This window comes from Coenobita brevimanus, chromosome 25, assembly GCF_032717465.1.
Source record: "Coenobita brevimanus isolate Jiangsu-jjx chromosome 25, ASM3271746v2, whole genome shotgun sequence".
NCBI classification, from domain to species: Eukaryota; Metazoa; Arthropoda; class Malacostraca; order Decapoda; family Coenobitidae; genus Coenobita; species Coenobita brevimanus.
The window spans coordinates 4,601,393-4,626,042 of NC_136978.1; the positions used below are offsets into that span (position 1 = coordinate 4,601,393).

General features: G+C 40.8%; 1 protein-coding gene across 1 annotated transcript in view; it reads right to left on the minus strand.

Moving 5' to 3' along the window:
- Nucleotides 1-269: 269 nt before the first annotated feature.
- The window catches only part of LOC145393682 (uncharacterized), a 31,243-nt gene continuing 6,862 nt past the window's right edge, over nucleotides 270-24,650 (minus strand). The window contains exons 5-15 of the mRNA XM_080267730.1: nucleotides 22,854-23,076; nucleotides 21,721-21,837; nucleotides 20,204-20,466; nucleotides 19,350-19,473; nucleotides 18,637-18,829; nucleotides 18,108-18,248; nucleotides 16,259-16,376; nucleotides 15,629-15,750; nucleotides 14,358-14,540; nucleotides 7,594-7,672; nucleotides 270-644 (exon numbers count right to left, since the gene is read on the minus strand). Of these exons, the coding sequence (XP_080123856.1) occupies nucleotides 270-644; nucleotides 7,594-7,672; nucleotides 14,358-14,540; nucleotides 15,629-15,750; nucleotides 16,259-16,376; nucleotides 18,108-18,248; nucleotides 18,637-18,829; nucleotides 19,350-19,473; nucleotides 20,204-20,466; nucleotides 21,721-21,837; nucleotides 22,854-23,076 (1,938 nt within the window). The remainder of the gene's footprint in view (nucleotides 645-7,593; nucleotides 7,673-14,357; nucleotides 14,541-15,628; nucleotides 15,751-16,258; nucleotides 16,377-18,107; nucleotides 18,249-18,636; nucleotides 18,830-19,349; nucleotides 19,474-20,203; nucleotides 20,467-21,720; nucleotides 21,838-22,853; nucleotides 23,077-24,650) is intronic.

The following is a 24,650-nucleotide window of genomic DNA, read 5'->3' on the forward strand; positions in this document are numbered from 1 at the left end:
GAACAATAAATTAACACCAGAATATGATGCTAACCAGGATGAAGTGCAATGGAAAGAATGCAGAGTTGCAGTATGGTCGTATTCAGCCACTGAGAGACAGGAGAGAAGCTGCAAAATGACGAAAACCTCCAATTTATGGTGAACGAAGTATAGTGAAGGTTATTATCATGGTCCCTTGATTTTTACGGGGGTGACTGAGTTAATGGCAGAATGCTTCAGTCAGTAGCAGATAGGCTGTGTCAACGTACAAAAATAGCCACTGTAAGACTCTAGGATGCCAAGTATGTAGGTTTAAACCGCCGTAATATTAATAGCGGTAAGAAAAACAGCATGAAAATAGAAGCATCATAAGCAGAGAAGGAGCCCAGGTTACCATCATAGGCAGAGGAGGAGCCCAGGTTACCATCATAGGCAGAGAACAGGCCCAGGTTACCATCACAGGCAGAAAAGGGGCACAGGTTACCATCACAGGCAGAAAAGGGACCCAGGTTACCATCACAGGCAGAAAAGAGGCCCAGGTTACCATCACAGGCAGAGAAGGGGCCCAGGTTACCATCACAGGCAGAAAAGGGGCCCAGGTTACCATCACAGGCAGAAAAGGGGCCCAGGTTACCATCACAGGCAGAAAAGGGGCCTGGTTTTAGCTAACAATATGGATTACACGAATCATGGGGCTGAGTGATGGTAGTAATAACTGTGATGTAGTATGGTGTTCAATGGTGTACTAGTAATACCTGAAGGGGCATTGTTTTATGTAGCACTTTTCTTCAATAACGATTTCGGAGCGGATACGACTAAAATTAGATTACTCCCGTTATATTATTCATCAGAGTAATATTACATGATTGGCTTTTCAATTCCCCTTAATTACCCAACGTATTAAATCACACGAAACACAGCGCTCAGGTCATGTCATCGAACCTGTGGGTAACAATACGGTTTTTGTTTACTACTTCGCGATGGCGGCCAGAATTATAAATATTGCAAATAAATAAATAAATACTCTGGAATGTTTAATAAAAGAAACAAAATCGAACCCAAACCAAACCAGGGCCGGTATTCTCGTCGGTTTAGGAGTCCCCCTAACACCTCTTCCTCAGCAACTTATTTCTGGATGTGGCTGGTTAATATCCTTTTGTAACTTACTTTTGCAGAGTATGGCTGTATTAGAAAGATTTAAGAAAAACAGAATATAGTAACGAATAATAAGAGATAAATCGCTTAGGAAAAGGTGTTAAGGATCTTCCTTACCCGACAAGAATACGGGCCCAGAAGGACATCCGCGTGCCCTAGATAAGAGGCAGATCATTTATTTTTGAAGTCATTTTACTGGTTCCCTTCACTGGGCCGGGAATATGAGGATAACCTTTTGATTCCCCCAACGTATTTTAATTTCATTCTTTCAATCTTCAGGCGATATCTTTCAGTTTCGGGACTGAAATGAGGCTGTGAAGGGAGTAATGGAGACTGCTTTCTCCACAAATCCAACGACTTATTAATTTCATCAGACGACCGCATTCAGCTCAGAGAGTGAAATGTGGTTCTGAAACGATTAATGTCAACCCCATCCCTCCATCAAGATCTCCAAAGCTGAATAAAATCACCTGGTGGTAGTACGAATCCACCTAGACTCATGAAGTTAAATCTTTAGCCGCCAGCATTTCCCTTGACCAAACAGAAGCACCTTGTGTTGGCCAAAATACAGTTCCTTTGTACACCAACAGCGGAGAAAACGTTACTCGATAGACCTTGTGCCTTTGAATGCTAGACTTCTCAGCTGAAACAAAATTTTCTGGTGTTAGCAGTGGAGTAGTCAGGTTTCGACGGATGGGGGGCCGAGGGAGCCAAGGCCTATCTGGAAGGGGAGGGGGAAACAATGCTAGACTGTCCACAAATTAAATAATCAGAAATTTCAATTGGGGGGACAGCGGGGGTGGGGGGAACAATGTTAGACACTGTCCACAAAGTAAATAATCCGAAATTTCAAATGGCAGGCCGCAGGGGAGGAACAAAGGCTCTAATTGGTAGGGGGGGTCCGGGCCCCGCAGGCCCCTCCATAGCTGGGCCACTGGGTGTTTGCCTAAATATAAATCCCAAAAACACAAGCATCCGGGAAAAAGGTAAATATGCAGTACCTCTATTTTCTTATAAAAACAAAAACACGTATAGAGGACGAAACTCGGGTACAGTAAAATAACAAAAGGTTGGTTCTATAAAATGAAAATAAATATATGATTTTATTCGGCTCCTCTCGAGCCTGGCACTTCAACCCACCGAAACTTCCACCTTAGAATCCCTGCCTGCTTCCCTCTCAAATACTCGTAGCGGTAATATTTCGGGAGGGGGAGGAGGCAAGCGGAAGGGGGAGGAGAGAGGAGGGGAAGGGGGAGGAGAGAGGAGACGGAGGATGAGGGAGAAGGGAGAAGACGGGGGGAAGAAGAGGAGAGAGGATGGACGGGAAAGGGGGAGAAGGAGAGAGGAGGGACGAGGAAGGGATAGAAGGAGAGAGGACATGGGGGAAGGGGGGGGAAGTATGAAGGGATGAGACGGAGGAGGAGGAGAGGGAGGATGGAAGGGAGATCGGGGAGAGGGAGTGTGAGGATGGAAAGTGGGAGACGGGGGAGGGAGAAAGGGAGATCAAAAGGGAGGTTGGAAGTGGGGAGAGGAATGGAGAAATGGGAAGGAAGGAGACAGACAGGGGGACAAGGAGAGGAAGAGGAGGCTACGGAGGGGAGGGGGATAGTAAGGGCTCGGCCGGGGTAATGGAGATCATTTTACCCGCTCCCACACACACACACACACACACACACACACACACACACACACACACACAAAAAAAAAAAAAAAAAAAAAACACCCCACCACCAACCACACCGCTCATTCTCTATTTTTCCTTTATGAGGGCGTTTGAAGCAAAGCAAAGAGTTCATTCCCCCACTTTTGTGTGGCGATATCGTGAAGCTGAAATGTCGCAGTGGAGCTACTTAGAGCGCTGTTGTCTGGCTAGTTGAGGAGGAGGAGTGTTGGGAGGGGACGGGAGGGGAGTGAAAGGAAAGGAAAGGAAGGGAAAGAAGGGAATGAGAGGGGAGGGAAAAGGCGCGAAAGGATGGGACGGGAAAGGAGTGAAAGGATGAGAGGGGAAAGGAGTGAAAGGATGGGAGGGGAAAGGAGTGAAAGGATGGGAGGGGAAAGGAGTGAAAGGATGGGAGGGGAAAGGAGTAGAAGTATGGGAGGGAAAGGAGTAAAAGTATGAGAGGGAAAGGAATGTTGGGAAGGGAGGGAATGGAAAAGAAGAGAGGGAGGGATGGGGAAGGAAAGGAAAGGGAGTGAAGGGATCAGGAGAGGAAAAGGACAAGGGATGAGAAGGAGGGGAAAGGGGGGGAGAAAGGAAAAGAGGAGAGAGGGAGGGGAGGAAGGAAGGGAAGGACAAGGGGTGAGAGGGAGGGGAAAGATAAGGGGTGAAGGTGCGGAGGGAAAGGAAAAGGGGACAAGGAGGTGAGGGGAAGGAAGAGGAAGGAAAGGAAAATGGGTAAGAAGGAAAGGAAATGGTGAGGGAAAGTGAAGAGGAAGGAAATGGGGTACGCAGAGGATGGGAAGAAAAGGGAAAGGGGTAAGAGGGTGGGAAGTGGGGAAAAAAGGGGGAGGGGACGAGAGGGGAGGAGTGGAGGGAAAGGAATAGGGGTGGGGGAGAGGAGGGAATGGAAAAGGAGAAAGGAGGAAGTGGAAGGAAAAGGGGGATTGGGAAGGGGGGGATTGGGAAGGGGAGAGGAGTTGGATGGAGGAAGAGAAAATGAAATAAGAAATGACGAATATGAGAAAACAAGATAAAGGTGAAGATGGATAGAGGACGGAATGAGAGAAGGGAAGGGGAGATACAAGGAGAGTGGAATTTAGAGGAAATAAAGAAGAGTGGAATTATGTACAAATAAAGAATATGTGAGTGGAATAAAACGGAAATGTGAATGGGAGGTGCTTACAGGATGAAACAAAAAATAATGAAGAAATGAGAAATATTAGGAAAATTAAAATGTAAATATGAAGAAAAACTAGGAAAAGGCAAAGGTTTCTACTCTTCGACCCGTGCACAAAGAAGGAAAGGGAACATGGTGAGGAATGAACTGAAAAGTGGGGTGATGAGTGGGATGATGAGGGGACGGGGCAAGATGGGTGGTTAAAAGATGCTGACAGAGGTTCTCCAAGTTTCTTGTATTTTCTTCCTTACTTCTGGATACTACCTCACTCCTTCTTTAGGGAGGAATAAGGGACGACGACCATGACAATGACAATGTGAGAAGTAAGGAGAAATTAATTAAGCTGAGAAATTCTGCAGAGAGAAAAGTAAGATATGAAAGACTGGAGGGTGGAAATGATGCAACAGAGGGAAAAAATACAGGGATAAGGTAATGTAGATGGATAAATACAGTGGTCATCTACCTGGGGAAAACTTCTTATAAATATATTATATATATATATATATATATATATATATATATATATATTTACAGGATTGAACTTGTTGGCGAGTCTCATCAGTGTGTGAAACAGATTTGTTATTTGGGAGACATGTTACGGTATATGCTGGAGGTAGGGCAAGAGCCAGCTCTGTGGCTAAAGTGAGGAATGGTTGGAAGAAATTCAGGGAGATGTTGCCTCTCCTGACACTGAGAGGGCTCTCCCTCCATAGTAAGGGATCTTTGTATGCAGCAAGTATTAGAAGTGTAATGCTGCATGGTAGTGAGACCTGGGCAGTAAAGGAAGAGGATATTCACAGACTCAAACGTACTGAAATGGCAATGATTAGGTGGACAGTGAGCCTTGAGCACAAGGCCTGGAGGAGCTATGTTTACGATGGAAGAGTTGAGAGGTAGAATGGGACTGGAGTGTATTGGCGTTGTGATGGGGAGAAGCAGATTGAGATGGTTTGGGAATATGGAGAGGATGGGGGATGATAACTGGGTGCAGAAAGTGAGAAGTGTTAATGTTGGGGGTAGGGTAGTGAGAGACAGACTGAATAAGACCTGGGGCAAGATCACCGAGTGTGACCTCAGGGTCATGGGACTAAATAGGGAAGCTGCCAGAGATTGAGCAGCATGGAGAGAACCGCCATTAGGTGACCAAGGCCGATGCATGCAAGCACATCAGAGCCTTCAAAAACAAAAACTACACTGTAGATATAACGAATTTCAGTTTTAACAACCACTTTGAGCAGGCCAAATGTTAAGTTTATTTAACGAATTTTCATTCAGTAAAAGAATGGATGTGTGGGAAACCCCAACCAGCATGGCATACCCACACACACACACACACACACACACACACACACACACACACACACACACACACACACACACACCTCCGCATCCTGCAGAACGCCGCATCAGTCTCTGGATGACTGGCATCATGAAAGGAGCCATAAATAGAGCACTTATTGAGAAAAAGAGCCATATAGAGCTAGTTGCATGTAACTGTGTACGACTGTGCGGCCAAATGTTGCTCTATATTTAACGATCTTTGTTCAGTGAAGGCCACGATTCCAGAGAAAATACCAAACAGTATGGTGTTTGGCTTTAACAAACTATCAGCTTTAACATCAAGGGTCTGGTACCAATCTGTTCATTATATCCTGGGCATACCGTATATATTTATGCAGAGAAGAAGGAACCAATATAACAGTAATGAGGACTCAAAGTGAGTAAAATTTAAGCTTAATGTTTATAATGCAATGGAAGAAACACCTGAGAACTCCAACCATTATAGTTTGAAGCAGTCTGACAAGATAATGCAAGCTGCTGAGAAGGAATGAGAATGATTACAAAGACTGAAAACCGACATGCACCAATATGGATTAGTTGCATATGGGCAGAATTACTGTACAAGGACACTTTGGCACTGACAGTGCTGATGAAGTAATGCATACAGTTAGGCTGAGATGATGTGAAGCTAGAGAGAAGGAAGGTGATGGAAACTGGGCAACCCACTATACAACCATGAACATGGAAGGGAATACCTCTGTGGAAAAAACAAAAATAATAAAGGATGAAGTCCTCAGAAAAGGACCTTAGGATATGGAAACAGACTGCTGTAAGAGTGCTGTAGAAGAACATACAACTTGGGAAGCAGCCATCAGGTGATGAAGGCTGAAAAAAGTGTGCATCAAATACTATCTTTCTAGATGCACAGTATACCTGTGTGACCTCCAGGTGATATTTTCAGGCACTAATGTACTGTGTATGCACCACTAGCTTTGCTGTATATAACAACTGGTCAATCCATACTTTACAAGAAAATCACAGCAGTTTACTGTGAAACCCATGCAGTGCTTCAAAACACTATTAACGAGAGTTACATACACAAGTTATTAAAGTATTGTAAAAAATGTTTATTAATGACAAAGATTATTAATGTAATAATGACCTAAATTACTGACTCAACAAAAACTAGAATTGGCATATACATAAAAATAAGTACAGTATACTGTATACATCACATTCAATACAACCACAAAGACTAAATCAATGTTGTCGTTCAGAAGGACACCAGTTTCATAAGTCAATATTTTTATCCATTAAAAACCTAGTTAATATCTACTATAAATGAGAAGTGACGTAATAAAAATTCATTATGTTATGACAATTTGCAATGTCTAAAACTATGTTTTTAAATTGTGTTCACAAAAATATTCACAAACTACATTATCATTCTTGCCATATACATATCCCTAGCCAATGAGGTACAAAAAATATGCTGACACTTACAACTCAGACAAATGATAATGAACTGAAAAAATAAACAAAGAAAAATATGACAAGCATTATTTTTAGCATATTGGCCTACTTGGCATAATGTAATTTTGTGTAAAATTTGAAAATGGTGTATATACATAAGCACTACCAGCATCAATATCGGGCATCTTCATTCATTTACCACATTTCTTTTCATTAAAATCTTATCATCACTCATTCATTTACTCCAGGCATAATTAGGCTGGTACCTGCATTTATTAATGTATCTCCACAGAAAAGGAAGTATTGTACTATTTATCTTTCCTACACTGTTGATTTCACTCATGTGTTGCTACAACACTTGTAATTGTATGGAATGACAACACTAAAATATAAATTAATAAATAAATAAACCAAAATTCAATTTACTATTTCAGACTTCTAAATACTTGATCAAATATATCTTATTAGGCACAATGTTAAGGCTAACAATCACTCAGTGGGTACTCAGAAATACCCTAAGAAGCAAAAATGGAATGGAATTTTAAAACAGCTATGATTTAGCAGCATAAACAAGGAACCAAACCCTTATGGAGTATTGTATGACTCACAAAGCCACAGCCACAGAGGTGAGAACTTTTTAAAAGGCTTGAACGCTGCTAAACCTGAGGGGGGGAAATTACTATTTAGAAAAAAAAAAAAAAAAAAAGAGAAGTCCACTGTGCTACTGTATACATGGAATGACAATTAATCTAGAATTGACAGATGTTCATGAAACTACAGGAGTGGATCTTCTTGAAATTCTTGAGGGTGAGGGGGAGATCGAGGCACTGCGGGAATGGATGTGGCAGTGCTGAGAATTCCCCATTACAGTGTTGCGGCACAACTGTCCAGTCCGGCACACTGATGTACATAACCGACGTGGTGTTAGGCTTCTGGAGGGGGTGTTGCTATAATGCCACACAGCACAACGTGACAGGTTGATGGGTTGAAATGTGGCGGAAGATCAAAGCATTATTAAGGGCAATACATTACTATATTAAAACCATGATTCATCACAAACACGCTCCCAAACTGACTACTCATTCTCTGAAACTTTTAAACAGTTATCTGGCTCAGAATTGAATTGAATCTGCTGTGTCTAGCTCTACAAAGTTTAAAGTCTTCCTTGCATTCTTAACCCCTCCATTCAGATGTATTACTCCAACTTTATTTTGGCTACTACCACAAAATGTTACTCAACTTAGGATAGACCTCTGACTGAAGGGGCTAAAACTTAACTACAGTACGAGGCGCTATCCAAAATTTTCCAGACTGGGATCGCGACTCCTAAACGGGTTGTAGTAGCGCAATGTGCCTCTTGGGTAGGCGGTGGCCAAATCAGTAGAGAGTTGGCATGCAGTCCTATTGGACCCAGGTTCGAGTCCCAGCTGGGGCAGGGAACAGTTTAAGGATTTGAATTTCATTAAAGCAGACTTTACTGATCTATTAGCTGACCCGCTGACGTGTGGTAAAAACACCCCTGCTAATACCAATACACCAGTCCTGTATGAGACGGCCCTAGCATGTATTCAACATGGATGGTGGGTATTAGTGCCGAAGTGGTGACAGGTGGAGTTGTATGGATGTAGGAGAACTACTGGGCCTTAGGAACGAGCTGTGAAGCCTATGCCCAGGGTCGGACACACACACACACACACACACACACACACACACACACACACAAAGGCAGTACTAATATGCATTGCGTGTCAGTGTGCCAAGCGGCTTGGAGCTAGGGGAACACAGAGATTAGTGACGCTCGTTTGTTTGCTGTCATGCACGTGTCTTCTGGCAATTTTTGAGATGGATATAAGAAAGGAACAGAGAATTTGCATCAAATTTTGTGCGAAAGTCAGAGAAAATGTAACAGAGACCCTAGCAATGATTCGACAGGTGTTTGGTGAGCAGTCTCTTGGCTGGACAGCCTCACCAAGACTCAAAAAGGCCAGACAGGTGAACAGCAATGTCAAGAGCATGCTGATCGTTTTCTTTGACATCAGAGAGGATTGTGTACAAAGAATTTGTCCCAGCTGGCCAAACTGTCAATTCCAACTTCTACTGTGATGTTTTACGGCGACGGCATGATGATGTGAGAAAGTGACACCCCAACTTTTGGAGAGAGAACAAGTGACTGCTTCACCATGACAACACCCCGGCTCACAGTGCACTCAACATCCAGCAGTTTTTGGCTAAGAACAACATGGCTATCGTTCCCCACCCTCCTTACTTGCCAGATTTGGCCCCCCGTGGCTTCTTTCTGTTCCGCAAAATGAAGATCAAGCTGAAAGGACGTCATTTTGATACCACTGAGGACATCAAGAAGGAATAGCCTGCAGTACTCGATACTCTCAACAAGAAAGACTTCCAGGAAGCGTTCCAGCAATGGAGGAAGTGCTGGGACTGCTGCATCAATGTGCAAAGGAACTACTGTACTTCGAGGGTGATGGCAGCCAATAGGAGCTATGGGGAGTTTTCAGTTTTATATAGCATTAGTCTGGAAAGTTTTGGATAGCACTTTGTAAGACTGTTATTACACAGTATGACAGCACACAAAAACTTTACCTTCACACGATATGTTTTATCAATGAAGTATGAATGTCACCAACTGGTGCACCACAAATATTCTGATAACTAAAGCACAGTACCTATATCTTACCAAAGTAAAACTGCAAACATCTGCCAAGTATGCATGCTGTTTCATAATAAATCATACAACAGCATGCTAAGTTTCATAATAATCCACACAACAGTTTTGGAGAAGAAAATGACTGGACAAATGAAGAGCAAGGGACATGCCAAACTAATATATACAAGTACAATGCAGGCAGCAATGCAACCAAATTTTTTTTAAATACGATACAGTAGTGCATGTAGGCAGATGCAGGAAGGGGAAAAAGATACTGTAATCATAATCATTACCAATATCATCATCATCCTAACTTTTTTCACATCTCAAGATGGGGTGAGTAGAACCTACAAACAATGAAAGAGTACAAAGTGGAAAAATTATCAACAGCATGGCAGTGAAATGGATCACGCATTCATTCACACATCATTCCGGCACTGGATCTTGACTCAATCTTGCAAGCCTAACCATCAACATAAACATTTTTAGTACAGTAACTTTTTCTATTGATGTGCATTATATACACCTGCCATATATAGTCATTCCATCACCTGTAACATTAAAACGGGACGCAAAATCTTTTATGTCTTCTTCCATACTTAATTCTTCCAGCCCTTGTCAACTTCCTACCATACTTCTCACCCACTCATTTACCAGATCCACCCACCTTCATCTTGACTTACCACACACCACAAATTAAGACTCACTCATGTATAACTTTTCACAACATTATCTAGCACTCATTTTCTCCATATGGCCAAGACATCTAAACACATATTTTTCTACCCATGCATCAAGAAACTTCCTTCACACTTTTTACAAATCACATTCCTTCTCATCTAATCCACTCTGTACAAATGGTTATGCAGCAATGGGGGAATCCAGATTCATGGCTTGAGTGATGTGTCAATGACTGTGGCCTAATTCACTGGGCATGCTATTGACAGCTCTCCCACTTTGTATTTTCTCTCATTTTTGTAAATACAAGTCACATTTTCTTATAAACAAATGTATGTACAGCTTTGGGGAAAAAAAAAAAAAAAAGTCCAGTTAGTATAGTAAACATCAGCCTGCCCATTTCACCATCATATATATAATTTAAATTACTGTACTTACAGAATGAAAACAAAACAAAGATAATACATTTGACTATTATCATTGGTCATCCCTCTCATGGCTTAAAGTACCACTACTGTTGGGTTTGGCATACTGCCAGACAGTTTCACGAAATGTGCAAAATGTGCCTTGACAGTTGTTTTGACTCATCTGACGGTAGACTTTCATCATCTGATCAAAGCATTCCTTCTCTCCTTCTGGAGCTTATTAGGCTCCAATGTGTTGGCAGGAGAGAAAGACTAAAGCTGGAAAAGATAAGCCGGACTAGACAAAAGAAAAATAAAGGGGGGGGGGGGATTGCCACGGCAATGGATTATGTAACCTCCTGATGTGACTCCATGATGGTTATTTATCCGTGATTTTGAAAATGAACCAGTACCTCGCAGATAATGAGTATTGCTAATGGTGCAATGACTCACAAACCCATACCTCCCTGAAGTGTGAAATAGAAAATCAATGGATTAGTCCTGACACAATAAAAAATCTTAATGTAAACACTGATTGCCGATTTGTTTTTGACGGTTTTGTCTTCCCCCTGGTATCATACTGGAGCTCAGAAAGCTTCACAAGAAAGAAAGGAGTGCTTTGATTACTCTGGTTCATAAAGGGTAAATCCATCCATCCATCCATCACCCAATCCTACGTTGCCCCATGAGGAGCATAGGTGCCCGGGGTTAGGCAGTTGGTCCTGACATTTAAGATGAAAGTGACCAACCTCACTCATCCCTGAGTGGCATTACATGAGCAATAAACCCCAACCACCCCTTGGATATGAACCTTCACTGGCTCAATGCAATTGGAGCACAATAATTACCCACTAAACCACCAGGCGCCAATATTTGGTTATATGGTTACCACCCAGCATTGTAATTGTTTCCTGGTGTACAGGAAACCATTTGGCTTGTCACTCAGTGTAGAGTCACCCATAGGCAGAAGAAAGAGGAAAGAATGAAGGAATGAAAGACAGAAGAGGGAGTGTAAAGTCACCCGTAGGCAGAAGGACGGGGAAAGAATGAAGGAAAAAAAGATAGAAGAAGATGGAAGGAAAGAAGGATGGAGGAGAGGACAGGGCAGACACACGAGAGCAGCACTACATTGAGTGAGTGGATGGTGAGCGCCCCCACCTACCACAATAAAGGGTAAAACCCCAAGAAAATGCAGATTATCAAAGACAGCTGTCTGGCCAGTGAGGACAGCTGTCAGTGTACATTTCATACATTTTGCAAAATTGCCTGGCAGCATGCCAAGTTCAACAATAGTGGTACAGTAAGTCAAAGGTGGAATAATCAATGACTAATGGCCAAATGTATATTTTCAAATTTCGTTTTCATGTCGTAAATAATTTACGCTACGTATTGCTTCGTGAAATGGACAAGCCAGTGTTGTTTACCGTAGTGACAATCTCTCTCTCTCTCTCTCTCTCTCTCTTGCAGTAACTGTGTTTGGAGATTCTATATTATAGAGATTTAATGTTATATTAAAGGATGATACTCAAATAATGGGTGAACAATTATCAACAGATATCTACAAGTAATGAACATCCCACCCACAAAAGAAGAAAATGTTTTACAGCAGACACTACTCAACTATAATCTTTCCATATACAGTATCAAAAAATCCTTTTGTCCCATCAGGAGCACAAGGGCCTGGGGCAATGCTTCACAGTCCTGATATTTATGGAAAGGGTGACCAGTTCTCTTCCTTAAGTGGCATTGTGTGGGCCATAAACTTCAACTACCCCAGGAATGTTAACCCATTTGAGCCCTGTGTCTTCAACATAGGACAGAACTGGGAATTTTCAAAAGTTAATAAAGTAGGGAACCCCTATGAGCCGACAGGCGGAGGGCAGAGCGCTTAGTACCCTGCCACCACAGTCCCTCGCCCAGGGACTTTGGGAGCTAATGGGTTAATTCTTATGGGTCACATCCAGCTGAAGCACCTTAATCACTAAGCCACCAGGCATCTTTCTGGTTATATAGTTACCATCCACATATATCATATGGTTTCCAGTACCTGTAGCTCACACAAAACTACGGTACCTGAAGGTAGCACTACAGCAAATGAGTAGACGCTGGGCCCCTCCACTTACAACTTAAAATCACTCAATGTGCACACTGTGTTTCATTACATATCCAGTACACTGCAAACTAAGCATACATCCTTTTTTAATACACAAAGCCATGTACCACACACAAAACCATGAACAGCTGTGGACAGTACTATCACGCCACTTTTTTGCAGAACAAATACAAAACTCTTACCTAATATTCTGAAAACCCTGTTGGGCTCTGAGGCTTGCATCATTGAGCTTGAACGACAATGCTCACTATCTCATTATCAATCACAGTGAAATGGATCAATGTTTTTGTCCACAACTGTGCATACAGCAAACTACTTATCAGGGCAAGCAATAACAATGGTGACGCAAAGACCCAAGCACGGCAAATGCAATGAGTTTCACAGTTAAACAGCTATGCTACTGTTAACATCCATTCCCAAAAAGCTGTAAATTAATATCCACTCAACACAGAAAGACTATGTATGAAAATCAGGAGATATACAGTTTGGGGTGAAAATTAGTCCCAGACAAACAGGAAAGTAAAATGTAGCTTATTTACAAGAGATAAAGAAGTAAGCGCAATATACAGTCCAAGACATGGATGAAAAGACAATGGGATCAGAAGTATTTCTGCCAAGATTATCTCCAGTAAGGAAATTTCCAAGAGAGATAAGTGTCAATACAGATATTAAAATACTCACTCTGCAAGTACCTGGTAAGCTATTACTAATCAACAAAGAATCTGACATATTACTAAAACATCCACAAAAAGTAAAAAGTATCAGTTATATCATCATATTACAGCATACCACACAATATATCATAGTTACGGTCAACTGGCACTTGGTTATGTCATGGGGAAATTAGTAGCATTTTAAGCATTTTAACAAACAAAAAGATAAGCCATACCAGTACACACAAAATGCATGCAGCAGGAATCTCAAGCCAGATGCCCCATATATTAAGATGATAATGAGTCACATCAGATAGCAGCAATTTCCTACACACTACTACAACAACAAATTTATGCACTAGAAATTTGCAATAAACAGATATAAAAACATTGGTTATTAATGCAAGAGCATAAAACCAACATTAAGAGAAAGAATAAATCAGTTTAAAGTACCAATGAAAAATTATAGATCCCAGTCAGACTCTATCTACTGTACTGCTCATCCTGATTCCACAGTTATGAGGTCTGTTCTGATAGTATCCGACCTTAGGCTCTTAAAAAGTAAATAGCTATCCTGTTGAGCCAGGACACTAATCCCCCTCAAAGCTGGTCCTGTATGACTTAACACACATAGCCCAGCATTATTTCCACTGCCTCAAACATTTTTCAAAGCTGGTTTTCGGTACCTCCTGCAAGTGCTTTGTCATATTCATGATCTCTATTCTAGTCTCAAATCAGGAACCTTTCAGCAGAGTTTTGAGTCTGGAGAACAACCAAAAGTCACAAGGAGTCATGTCTGGTGAGTAGGGAGCCTGTCAGACCTGCAGGATGTTGTACTTGGCCAAAAATTCCTGAATCAGTTAAGAAGAATCGACAGGGGCGTTGTCATGGTCGAGCTTCCAACTTGCCACTTTCCAAAGGTCTGGTCTTTTCCACCGAACTGCGTCATGAAGGCAACAAATAACATCAAGGTAGTAATGTTTGTTGACAGTCTGATCTTCTGGTGTGTATCTGAGATGCACAACACTCATAGCAGTCAAAAAAAAGACAACATGCGAGTGCATTTCACCTTGCTGCAGACTTGTCGTGCATTTTTTTGGCTGAAGCGACACTGCATACTTCCCCTGGGATGACAGCGCTTGGGTTTCTGAGTCATACCCAAACACTAAAGTCTCATCTCTAGTGATAAAGGTCTTCAAAAAGTCTGAATCGTGATTTGCAAACACCAAGTCTTGAGCAACGTTCATCCGCAAAGCTTGTTGTTCACGTGAAAGGAGCTTTGAAATGAACTTGGCGGCAACTCTTTGCATGCCCAAATCATCTGTTAAAATTCTGTGTGCTTATCTATCACTCATTCCAATTTCAATAACAATTTCTCTGACGATCAACCGACGATTTCCCGTGACCAAGTCACAGAATTTCTTCACATTTTCAGCACTCCTGCTTGTTGATGGCCTCCCAGGATGTGGGTCGATCTCGACTGACATTCAGCCACTTCTGATGCATTAAACCACACCTTCACGTGCATTACCACATGGCTTCATTTCCAAAAACTTGCTGGATCTTCCTTTTCAACTTGAGTATCACCTAGTTTTTGGCAAAATTTGATGCAGTAATGTTGTTCTTAGGTTATCGTGACAAGCAGGGGAACGTGACAAACGTAAGGTGCACGACCATGAACACAGGCTGACTGACAGCCACCGAGTCACTCATGGCAGTTGGAATTAATCACGCATGCACACGAAAGTCCTGCACTGCATTACACAAAACCTTTCCCCTATCCTCGTAAAACAATGAGGCTGGATACTTTTTGAACAGACCTCTTAATTTATGATACCAGTGATGTCAGTCTCAAAGCCTCTCTACAGTAGTGCCACTGATCACTACTCCCTCCTGTTACTCAATTAAGTAACTAGTCCAACTCAATATTTCCATCTTGCTCTCCATATTCCTCACCCCATGAACTCATTAGCTCCACTTCTAGACTCTTTTTTATCAATTTTGCACTCTTCATGCAGTCTATACAGTACATCAGTACCATCTCAGCTGACTGCATTATCTGCACCAGATTTTACTAATTTTCCTCAAGCCCCACCAACAGGCAACAAAAACACCCCTACTAATACCACTATACCCATCCTTAATGAGTCAGCCCTACCCTGTATTCAATACAAACAGTGGATATTTGGGGTGAGGTGGTAACGTATGAATGAAGGCAAATGACGCCCAGGATGAGTTATCAAGCTCTACACCCAGTTGGTGAAAAATAAATATGCCAATGGTAATTATAATAATACCATGTAATAGCAAAAATAATAATAATTATAATTAATAAATAAATAAATAAAATTATCATTAATACTGGATTACTGCATCTCCATTGTACTAACCTGCGCGATGATGAAGCCGAATCTCGGATGGCTGTGTCAAGGGAGAGGTTAAAACAGCCACGCCCAGTGGTTCTGGGGCTCCCTAGTTGATCCAGCAGCTGCCGACGCACTTGTGAGAGTGTCTGGGGAAGATCCCATTACAGTTACAGTGTCTGGGGAAGATCCCATTACAGTTACAGTGTCTGGGGAAGATCCCATTACAAACATTACAAATTATTAAGCCCTTCAGTCTGATGCCTTATGAAATTTTTTTTTAACTGGAGGAGCTTTTTATGTACAGCCTTCACTGACCTCTTCACTGTCTGAGGTTCTTCCTCAGGCAAATAAAATTACTTGGTAGGAGAGAAGGAGTTAGTACTTGCACTGCCCAAATTCATATCAAATGTAGTGTACAGATCCATCATTGTCATCTCCCTTACTCCCACATCTGGGGCATAGGGTCCTAGGACTAAAAACTTCCAAAAATTTTATGCAAGGGTGACCAGTTGCAACACCTGAAGAGCATTATGTACACAGTAAGAACCAACTACTTCTCTGACTTAAGACTCAAAAAATCCACATCAGTTTTATGTGCTTGATGAAGGAAACCACGATAATGTCTTGCAAAAAGTGTAAACTGCAAATTATCACCTTGACTGTTGACTCAGTAGTAGCTGTGGATGTGGTAAGTTCCTCTTTATCCATTTTCTTCACTTTAACCTCCTCTACTGGCTCCAATTGGGCTGAGGAACCAAACCGCCCTAGCACTCTGAAATAAACATTAACATACAAATCATGTGTTACCAACCAATCAACCAAATCACATTTTCTCACCAGCCTGAATTCCAAGGGCATGCATTTCTATCAATCTAAAGTGCCTATCTTGTTCATTTACAATTCATCAATTATGTTCTAAAGTTTTTTTTCCTCCTCCCCCTCATCCACTTTCTCTTCCCCCATGTCAATAATCATCATCATGATCAACCTAACCCATCTACCCTATTTCAAGGGAAGGGTAGCATTAGAATGATATGCCTGTAGCTTAAACCTATGGAAAGTTACAACAAATTTTCAAGAGTAATGAGCTGAAACTTCTCAATTACTTTTAACAAGATGAAGAAACTCCCTGAGACATAACAACAGAAATGAATTGGGTAAAATCTTTACTTTGCTGATCCATTACTCTTGCCTGGGACATTAATCTTCTGGCTGCTCTCTCCTTGCGGCTCTTTTCTTATCTCAGTGGCTCTTCTTTTTTTTGACATCTCTCTCAGTTGCAAACTCCTCAACTCTCTACTCCCATGCAGCTAATTGTCCTAATCTTGCAACATTATTAGTTGTCACTTTCAAACACTGTTTGTAAGAGTCTTGTCCTAAATCCTGTTATTTCCATACTACTCAAGTGTTTCTCTTCATCACTCTATAACACCACACTACCTTTTCTGTCTCTAGTATCCTTCTGATTCCATAAATATCTGCCATAAAACATCAAATTCACAATTGTCTTATGCACTCTAAAGATCCATGAGGGCAGCATAGTTTACTGTTCTTTGTCAAATGCTTTCAACTAGCAAAATGAATTTAAATAACAGTAGCTGATGTACACAATCTTTTTCTTTTCTTATTCTTTCTACTCTTTTAATTGCTTTTCTCAGTCTCCCACACTCTATAACTTGCCCTGTACAAACATTTCCTGGTTTGCTCAACTAATCGATCGATCAATCTGAATGATGCTAAACCTCCTTCTAAGAACACCCTGTGTTGGGGTGGGCCATATTACAGCTGATTTTCCACGGGCTGGAAACTTAATCACATATCATAATCAGGTAATATTACTTTCCAGCAGTTGGAGGAGAGTGTTGGAGAAAAATAAATCAGTGATCTTAAATAAGATCTACTGTATAATGTATGAGAGTCTCAGCCTGGACATCCTACACTTCTGGATGAGTTCTCTAAGGGTGATGATTGTCAGGCCAGTTAAAAAGAATACAGACAAACATCATTCTTATGGTAGCTGCTCCCAGGGACAATGGTAACCAACAACATCCTACATGAACAAAGATAAACTGTCCCATATATTCTTACAATCTTTTTGCTACCTTTCTTTTTATACAGTGGTGATATAACAGTCCTCTTCCAATACACTAGAACAACCCCTGTCGTCCACACCATTTGATACATTAATATAGTTTATTCCATCTCCTCTTCATACCTTATCAATCTCTTATACCACACACACTAGCTCACCCTCCCAGTTAAGACTATTTACTAAAACTCAGGCTTCTTTGGTGATTTTTACCAGTACAGTATCAAGCCTGTCTACTATGATCCAACAGTGCTCTTTCTGCACTACATTACTATACTTGTACAAATCATTAGAAATTCATTCCTCAATCTCATACCCCAAACACACACACAAGCATGCACACACAAAAGCACTTCACAGCACGTTCCATGTTCACTCCAGGAAATTCCCCTTTCATGTCATGCTCCTGCTCACCTCCTACGCAACAGTGAATCTTTTGGTGATGGCGAGGGTGGATCATCATCACTGGAATAATCGTCATTGGCTTCAGTCCTCACAGCTTCACATGAGATGCCATTCAAATTAAGTGGATGTACTGAATTACCAGAATCAGAACTGTAAATAAATTTTTAATTAGAATTTACACATTTCAGAAATACCAATAAATCTTGATAAAATTAGATTACTAAACAATGATGGGCTACATTCATTTGAGCACCGCTAGACTACTAGACATTCATTTACTGGCTATATGGTTACCAATCAGTGAAATAAATGGCTCCCTGGAGTACAGAGTACCATACTATTTGGCAGGTCACAAGTCACCTGCAAGCAGCATAACACTGAGTGGATGATGGACACCCCACCAAACACACAATAAAAAGCTCATTTTTTAAATGAGAAACTGGTTAGGGTGGCAACTGTCTAGGGATATAGTAAACTATCAATAATCTATACCTATAAGTAAACTATCAATAATCTATACCTATTAAGTACTTAATACCTGTGAGTGGTGTGCTGCGAGTCCAGAGTTGTCTCCTGCAAAGTCTGGGTCTTGGTGGTCTGTTTCAAGGCAGGAAGAGGGGACACAGTAGCAGGCAGGCTTCTACTGTGCTGATTCTTCTCCTTGTCACTCGCACTTTGGAGCTTTCTCTGTCGCTGATACACACTCCATCCAAATGATAATGACAAATTCACTGAAAGAAACAGGCATTTCATTTTGGAATGTAAACAAACAAAACTTACCAGTCTTTGTTTTACTGTATTATCATTATTTTGGGGTAAGAGTTTCAAACTCTCCCTTCCAGGTTTTTATTCCTTAATCTAACTGCCAGGAATATGACTGCAGTACAACCTCCTGAATCCAAAAATCTGATTTCCCAAAAACTCCACTTTTTATTTTTTTTTCATTTCTTTTTTAATGAATGCAACAGAGGGTGTTGATATCAGCTGTCCTTACACAATCAATGTGCATTTGATGAAAATGTTTATTTGTGGGCAAGTCAGAATAAAATGAGATTAGCTGTACTGTACATTACTAACAAAAGGTGCTTCACTGCATTTACTATTCATTGTACTGCAGGCATATTTTTTACGTGATTTTCTCACAGGTATCATTACCATTCTACTTTCCAAACAAAATCCATTTTCCATAAAGCTTTTGGACTCAAAAACTTTGAATCTTAGTTTATACTGCATAAACATGGAACAACATACCGAATATAGAGAAGGCAAGAAGAGTGGTAAGGGTGAAGAAGGGAAGGCTGGTGCCATGTCGTATCTCTGCCACGGCATTGAGTGGCACCAATACCACCATGGCCAGGCGCGTCATATATGGCACCTGTTCACATCACAGAGAAATCATTTGTTCTTGATAACCCATTCAGTCTTATGATGATTTAATTTAGTCTCCCTACCACCAGACAATATTATTCAACTTCAAACCTCCAGGAGTAAAGGAATTACAGTAAGGTTATAATACTACATCAACTCAAAAACTCTCCCAAACTGACTGTAATCATCTGGAGGTACCAAAATTAAATCAAAAGTACAGTATGTTATCAAAGTCAATAGATTAAGAGACTGGTACCAAAGTCCTACTCAATTTCAAAGGAAAACTGGGTAATCAGTAGACATGAAATTATTGATAATTTACAATACTAGACACGTCATCATCCTAATCTCATACAGTGTGTTCTATAGTTCCATGGTATAAAAAAAATAAGAGAATGGTACTCTGATCCTTCTGATGTTCAATACTTTTGCATCTTAGAAACTACAACACTATTTGGAACAGAGCGCTGGCTAGTAGATTCCTCACATCCCGTCAGTCACCCATTACAAAGCATAAGGGCTAATACACTATGTGAGTGATATTTCTCTCCTATTCTCAGAGAAAATAAACCTTAATATAACCAATTTCGCTACATTTTCCGATGTCTCTCTCATATATTGCTCCCAATATATGTTTGTAAATTTTCTACATCTCAAATACCCCCCTCAGTACATTTCTGTAAATTCTCTCTTAACTCAAACTTCCCTCTCAATACATGGTTTCGTTTACAACCCACCTGAAGAAATGAAGCAGTAACCATGGCAACCAGGAAGTATGCTACATGAAGTATGGCAGAGTAGAGTTTAATCAAGGTATTGTCTGTGCCACCCAGAAGAGAGGTAATCCACGCCAAGCGGTTCTCCACACCAACACGGGTGGAATGGAGGAGGTCTAACAGGTGGTGGACTGTGACATTCATGCGTTCAAGATCAGCCATCACCTTGTTGTACTGATTTACAGTTTCTTCATGAGCCATCAGGATCTTCTGAGTGCTGGCATCTGAGGAATGGCTTATATAATACAGTACACCTGCTTAACTCCTTCAAGCTTAAGACATCTTTCATTTGTTCTTACTATCTCCATTTTTTTTTTTTTTTTTTTTTTTTTTTTTTTCAACCCAGAACAGCCTTTCCAAACTGGAAGAATTAGACAGGAATTTCTGGGAGAATCTGGCAGCACTTACACAGCTTTCAACAATAGTTTTCTATATGCAAGGATGAGAAGAAACAGGTCTGGTTCACTCATTTGGAATATTATGAGCTTAACTGATTTACCCATGTTAAATTTATAAAAGAATACACTTACGGTAAGAATTTTAGAAGAAAACCTTACCAAGTTTCTTCTAGAAACCAGTATGTAATAGTACTGTGCAGTAATACAATCACATAAACTCACCTAATGATTATGCTGTCAAGCAAAATATCCATCCATTCATAATACGATCCTACATTGCCCCATGAGGAGCGTAGGAGCCCGGGGCTAGGCAAGTTGGTCCTGACATTTAAGGTGAGAGTGACCAGCTTCACTCATCCCTGAGTGGCATTACATGAGCAATCAACCCCAACCACCCCTAGGATGGAAACCTTCACCGACTCAATCCGATTGGAGCGCAATAACTACCGACTAAACCACCAGGCGCCAAAATTTGGTTATATGGTTACCACACGGTGTAATAAATCGTTTCCTGGTGTTCAGGAAACCATTTGGCTTGTCATTCAGTGTAGAATCACACACAGGCAGAAAGAAGAGGAAAGCATGAAGGAAAGAAAGACAGGAGAGGAAGTGTAAAGTCACCCGTAAGCAGAAGGACAAGGAAAGAATGAAGGAGAGAAAGACAGAAGAGGATGGAAGGAAAGAAAGATGAAGGAGAGGAAAGGGCAGACACCTGACAGCAGCACTACATCGAGTGAGTGGATGGTGAGCATCCCCACCTACCACTTAGCAAATCACTTTTATAAAAAATATCCATCCATCATCCAATCCTATGTCGCCCCATGAGGAGCATAAGAACCCAGGGATAGGCATTTAAGATGAGAATGACCAGCCTCACTAATTCCTGAGTGGTATTTCGGGAGCAATAAACCCCAACCTCCCCTTGGATATAAACCTGCACCAGCTAAATCCAATTGGAGTGCCTTAATTACCCAATAAACCATCAGGTGCCATAATTTGGTTACATAAAAAAATATACAGTACAGAATTTATGACCCTGTGATACAATTATACAGCAGTTAACTCACATTTAAGACTTACCAAGCTTCTGCCAGACCTTGAATGCATTTTCTTGTATAGAGGACAGGTCATTGAGAATCATGGCATGAGCCTCCCTCTGAGAGTTCTCTTGATTCATCAGCTGCTCCTTTGCTTCATCTATAAAAGACATTAGAAAACAAAAAAATTTAAGATAAATAAATTTTCTTGCAAATGTTACACAATTCTAAACTCTTTTGTTCAAATATTCTCTGTAAAGAAACATTCATATCCAGTCTATTGACTGAATTACATTTCCATTTAACCCTAATAATACTGTAAGAGGAAAAAATATAGTAAACTGATAATGTAAAAGAAATGACACTAAACAAATCACATGAAAAAGTTTATCATCATATGAAAGTGAGAACAAATGGAAACTGGTGAATCAATGTTCAATAAGTGTTCAATATACAGTAGAGACACTAAATGTGACTCCTAATAACAGTAACAATGAGAAAAATAAGAACTATCCTTTCATGAGATTAATATAAATTACTCACTGATATCCAAAGGAAAACATCATAATCATCATCATCTAACCCTGTGTTGTTCCATGAGGAGTGTAAGAGCCCAGGGCTTGGCAAGCTGGTCCTAACATTTAAGATGAGAGTGACCAGTCTCACTCATCCCTGAATGGAATTACATAAGCAATAAACCCCAACCATCCCTTGGATATAAACCTACACAGGCTCTATACAGTTGGAGTACCTTAATTACCCACTAAACCACCAGGCACCGTAATTTGGTTATATGGTTATCACCTAGCGTAGTAAATGTTTTCCTGATGTACAGGAAACCATTTGGCTTGTCACTCAGTGTAGTGTCACCCATAGACAGAAGAAAGAGGAAGGAGTGAAGGAAAGAAAGACAGAAGAGGAAGGAAGAAATGATGGAAAGAAAGACAGAAGAGGAAGGAAGGAATGAAGGAAAGAAAGACAGAAGAGGAAGGAAGGAAAGAAGGCAGGAAGAGAGGAAAGGGCAATCACCCGAGAGCCGCACTACATCAAGTGCTTGGATGGTGAGCATCCCCACCTACCACTATGTCAAATACAACAATGTACAAATGAGCTTCATGTTGATTAATATGGCATAATGGTTGTCAAAGCTTTATTCTTTTCAAACTTAGATCTCACCTAACTTGTGTTTGATGGCATTTGTGATGGCAGCCAGCTCCTTCTGCCCAGATGCAAAAAGCTTCTTTTCCCTGGCGAGTTCACGGACATTTGAGGAGATGAAAGAGCGGACAACCATTTGTGCAGAGGAGAGTTCAAGCTGTTGTTGCTTCAGCTGCTCATGGCCAGAGCGCAATGATTCAAAAGTTTCTGAGGTAGCACGTCCAAGAGCCTCTTGGCCATCCTGTAATCATCACATCAAACTAACTATATCAGACACCTCACTTAAAGGACACCCTTTGTAAACACACACACACACACACACACACACACACACACACACACACTGTAAAAAAATACTCAATTAAATTTATCTCAACAGTATACCAATAATTTTAGGCTAATTATAATGTCCAGTTAAATATTTATTATAAACCATCCCATACCAGTATAATTCCAACCTTAAATCACCAAAATAAAATACCATATGCTACAACATTCACAAATCTCTTATGTTTCTCACTCAGTCCAAACTATGAAACTTACACATATTCAAACAGATACTATTTTGGTCACACACACACACACACACACACACACACACACACACATTATTGTGAGCAGCGTACTTCATGCAGTTGGTTGTCCTGCAGCCTTTGCATTCAGTCTCCTGTATCAGACTGAGGCCTTCACAGCATCTGCTACTTTTCTTCCTCAAGACATTCTATCTTAGAGCTTTCTTTACACAATGGCCTCTTTCTATCAAAGCATCAAGGCACTTAAAATCTTCCACCAACACATCACACTGAGAACCACCATCACTCAAGAGCCATCAATTTACTTTTCCCTTACCCAGAATATAATTTCAAACCTAACTTTACTGAGGTGCTGGAGTGAGACACCTTCATGTGGTGGCACAGATATAACCATGCAGCTCCAATGCCCAGTTATACCATTCATCAACTCCCTTCCTATCCCCTTAACCGAGGATGGTGGACTGCGTGAGGACAATTTCAGCCTGCTGTCAACAGGGTTTAACAACCTCTAAACCAGTCTCAAAATATCATGTATACCGCATCTCTTATTATCCCCTTCACTATTTTCTTCCCACATACTGCACTAATAAAGCTGCTTCTACTGTATCAATCTACGCAACATTCTACACTTCCTCTAAGTTGTACTTTCATTGTTTGCAAAACTCAAAGTCTCCTTGATCTGTCACAACCTAAACCCATCAATCTGAGAGGTCCATTCTATGCCAGATAAAACAATCTCCTGGCATCAACAGCAAATAAGAAAAAGCTGTCATCACACTGCAGGGGCTAGTGGGAACTGGCTTCTCTCCAATTCAGTAAAACAGAAACTCTCTTTACTTGTATAAAACTCTGGTGGTAGCAAGAACATGAAAAAACAATCAATCTGAATGGGTTAACCTACATCACTCAACAGTTTCATTAATCTCTACCGATAACGTACAGTGATCCCTCGATTATCCGGCATAACACAACCAATGGCATATCCGGATACGCACAATGTCTGGACACAGAGCAATAACCTCTGCTGTATCCATACCCTACCTATACCCAACCTATATGAACAGTACCCCTCCTAATTTTGGTAGTTCTGTGATCTTTCAGTTGTTTTTAGACATCAAAATACACATTGCAATATGCAATATAATCCTAAACACTAAGAAAACAATGCATAAAAATAACAAAATACCCTACCAATATGCAAAGCACCCCTTCTATGTTTGACGGTGTTCTGCGGTCTTTCCGCTTTTTTCAGACATCAAAATGCAATATAATCCTGAACACT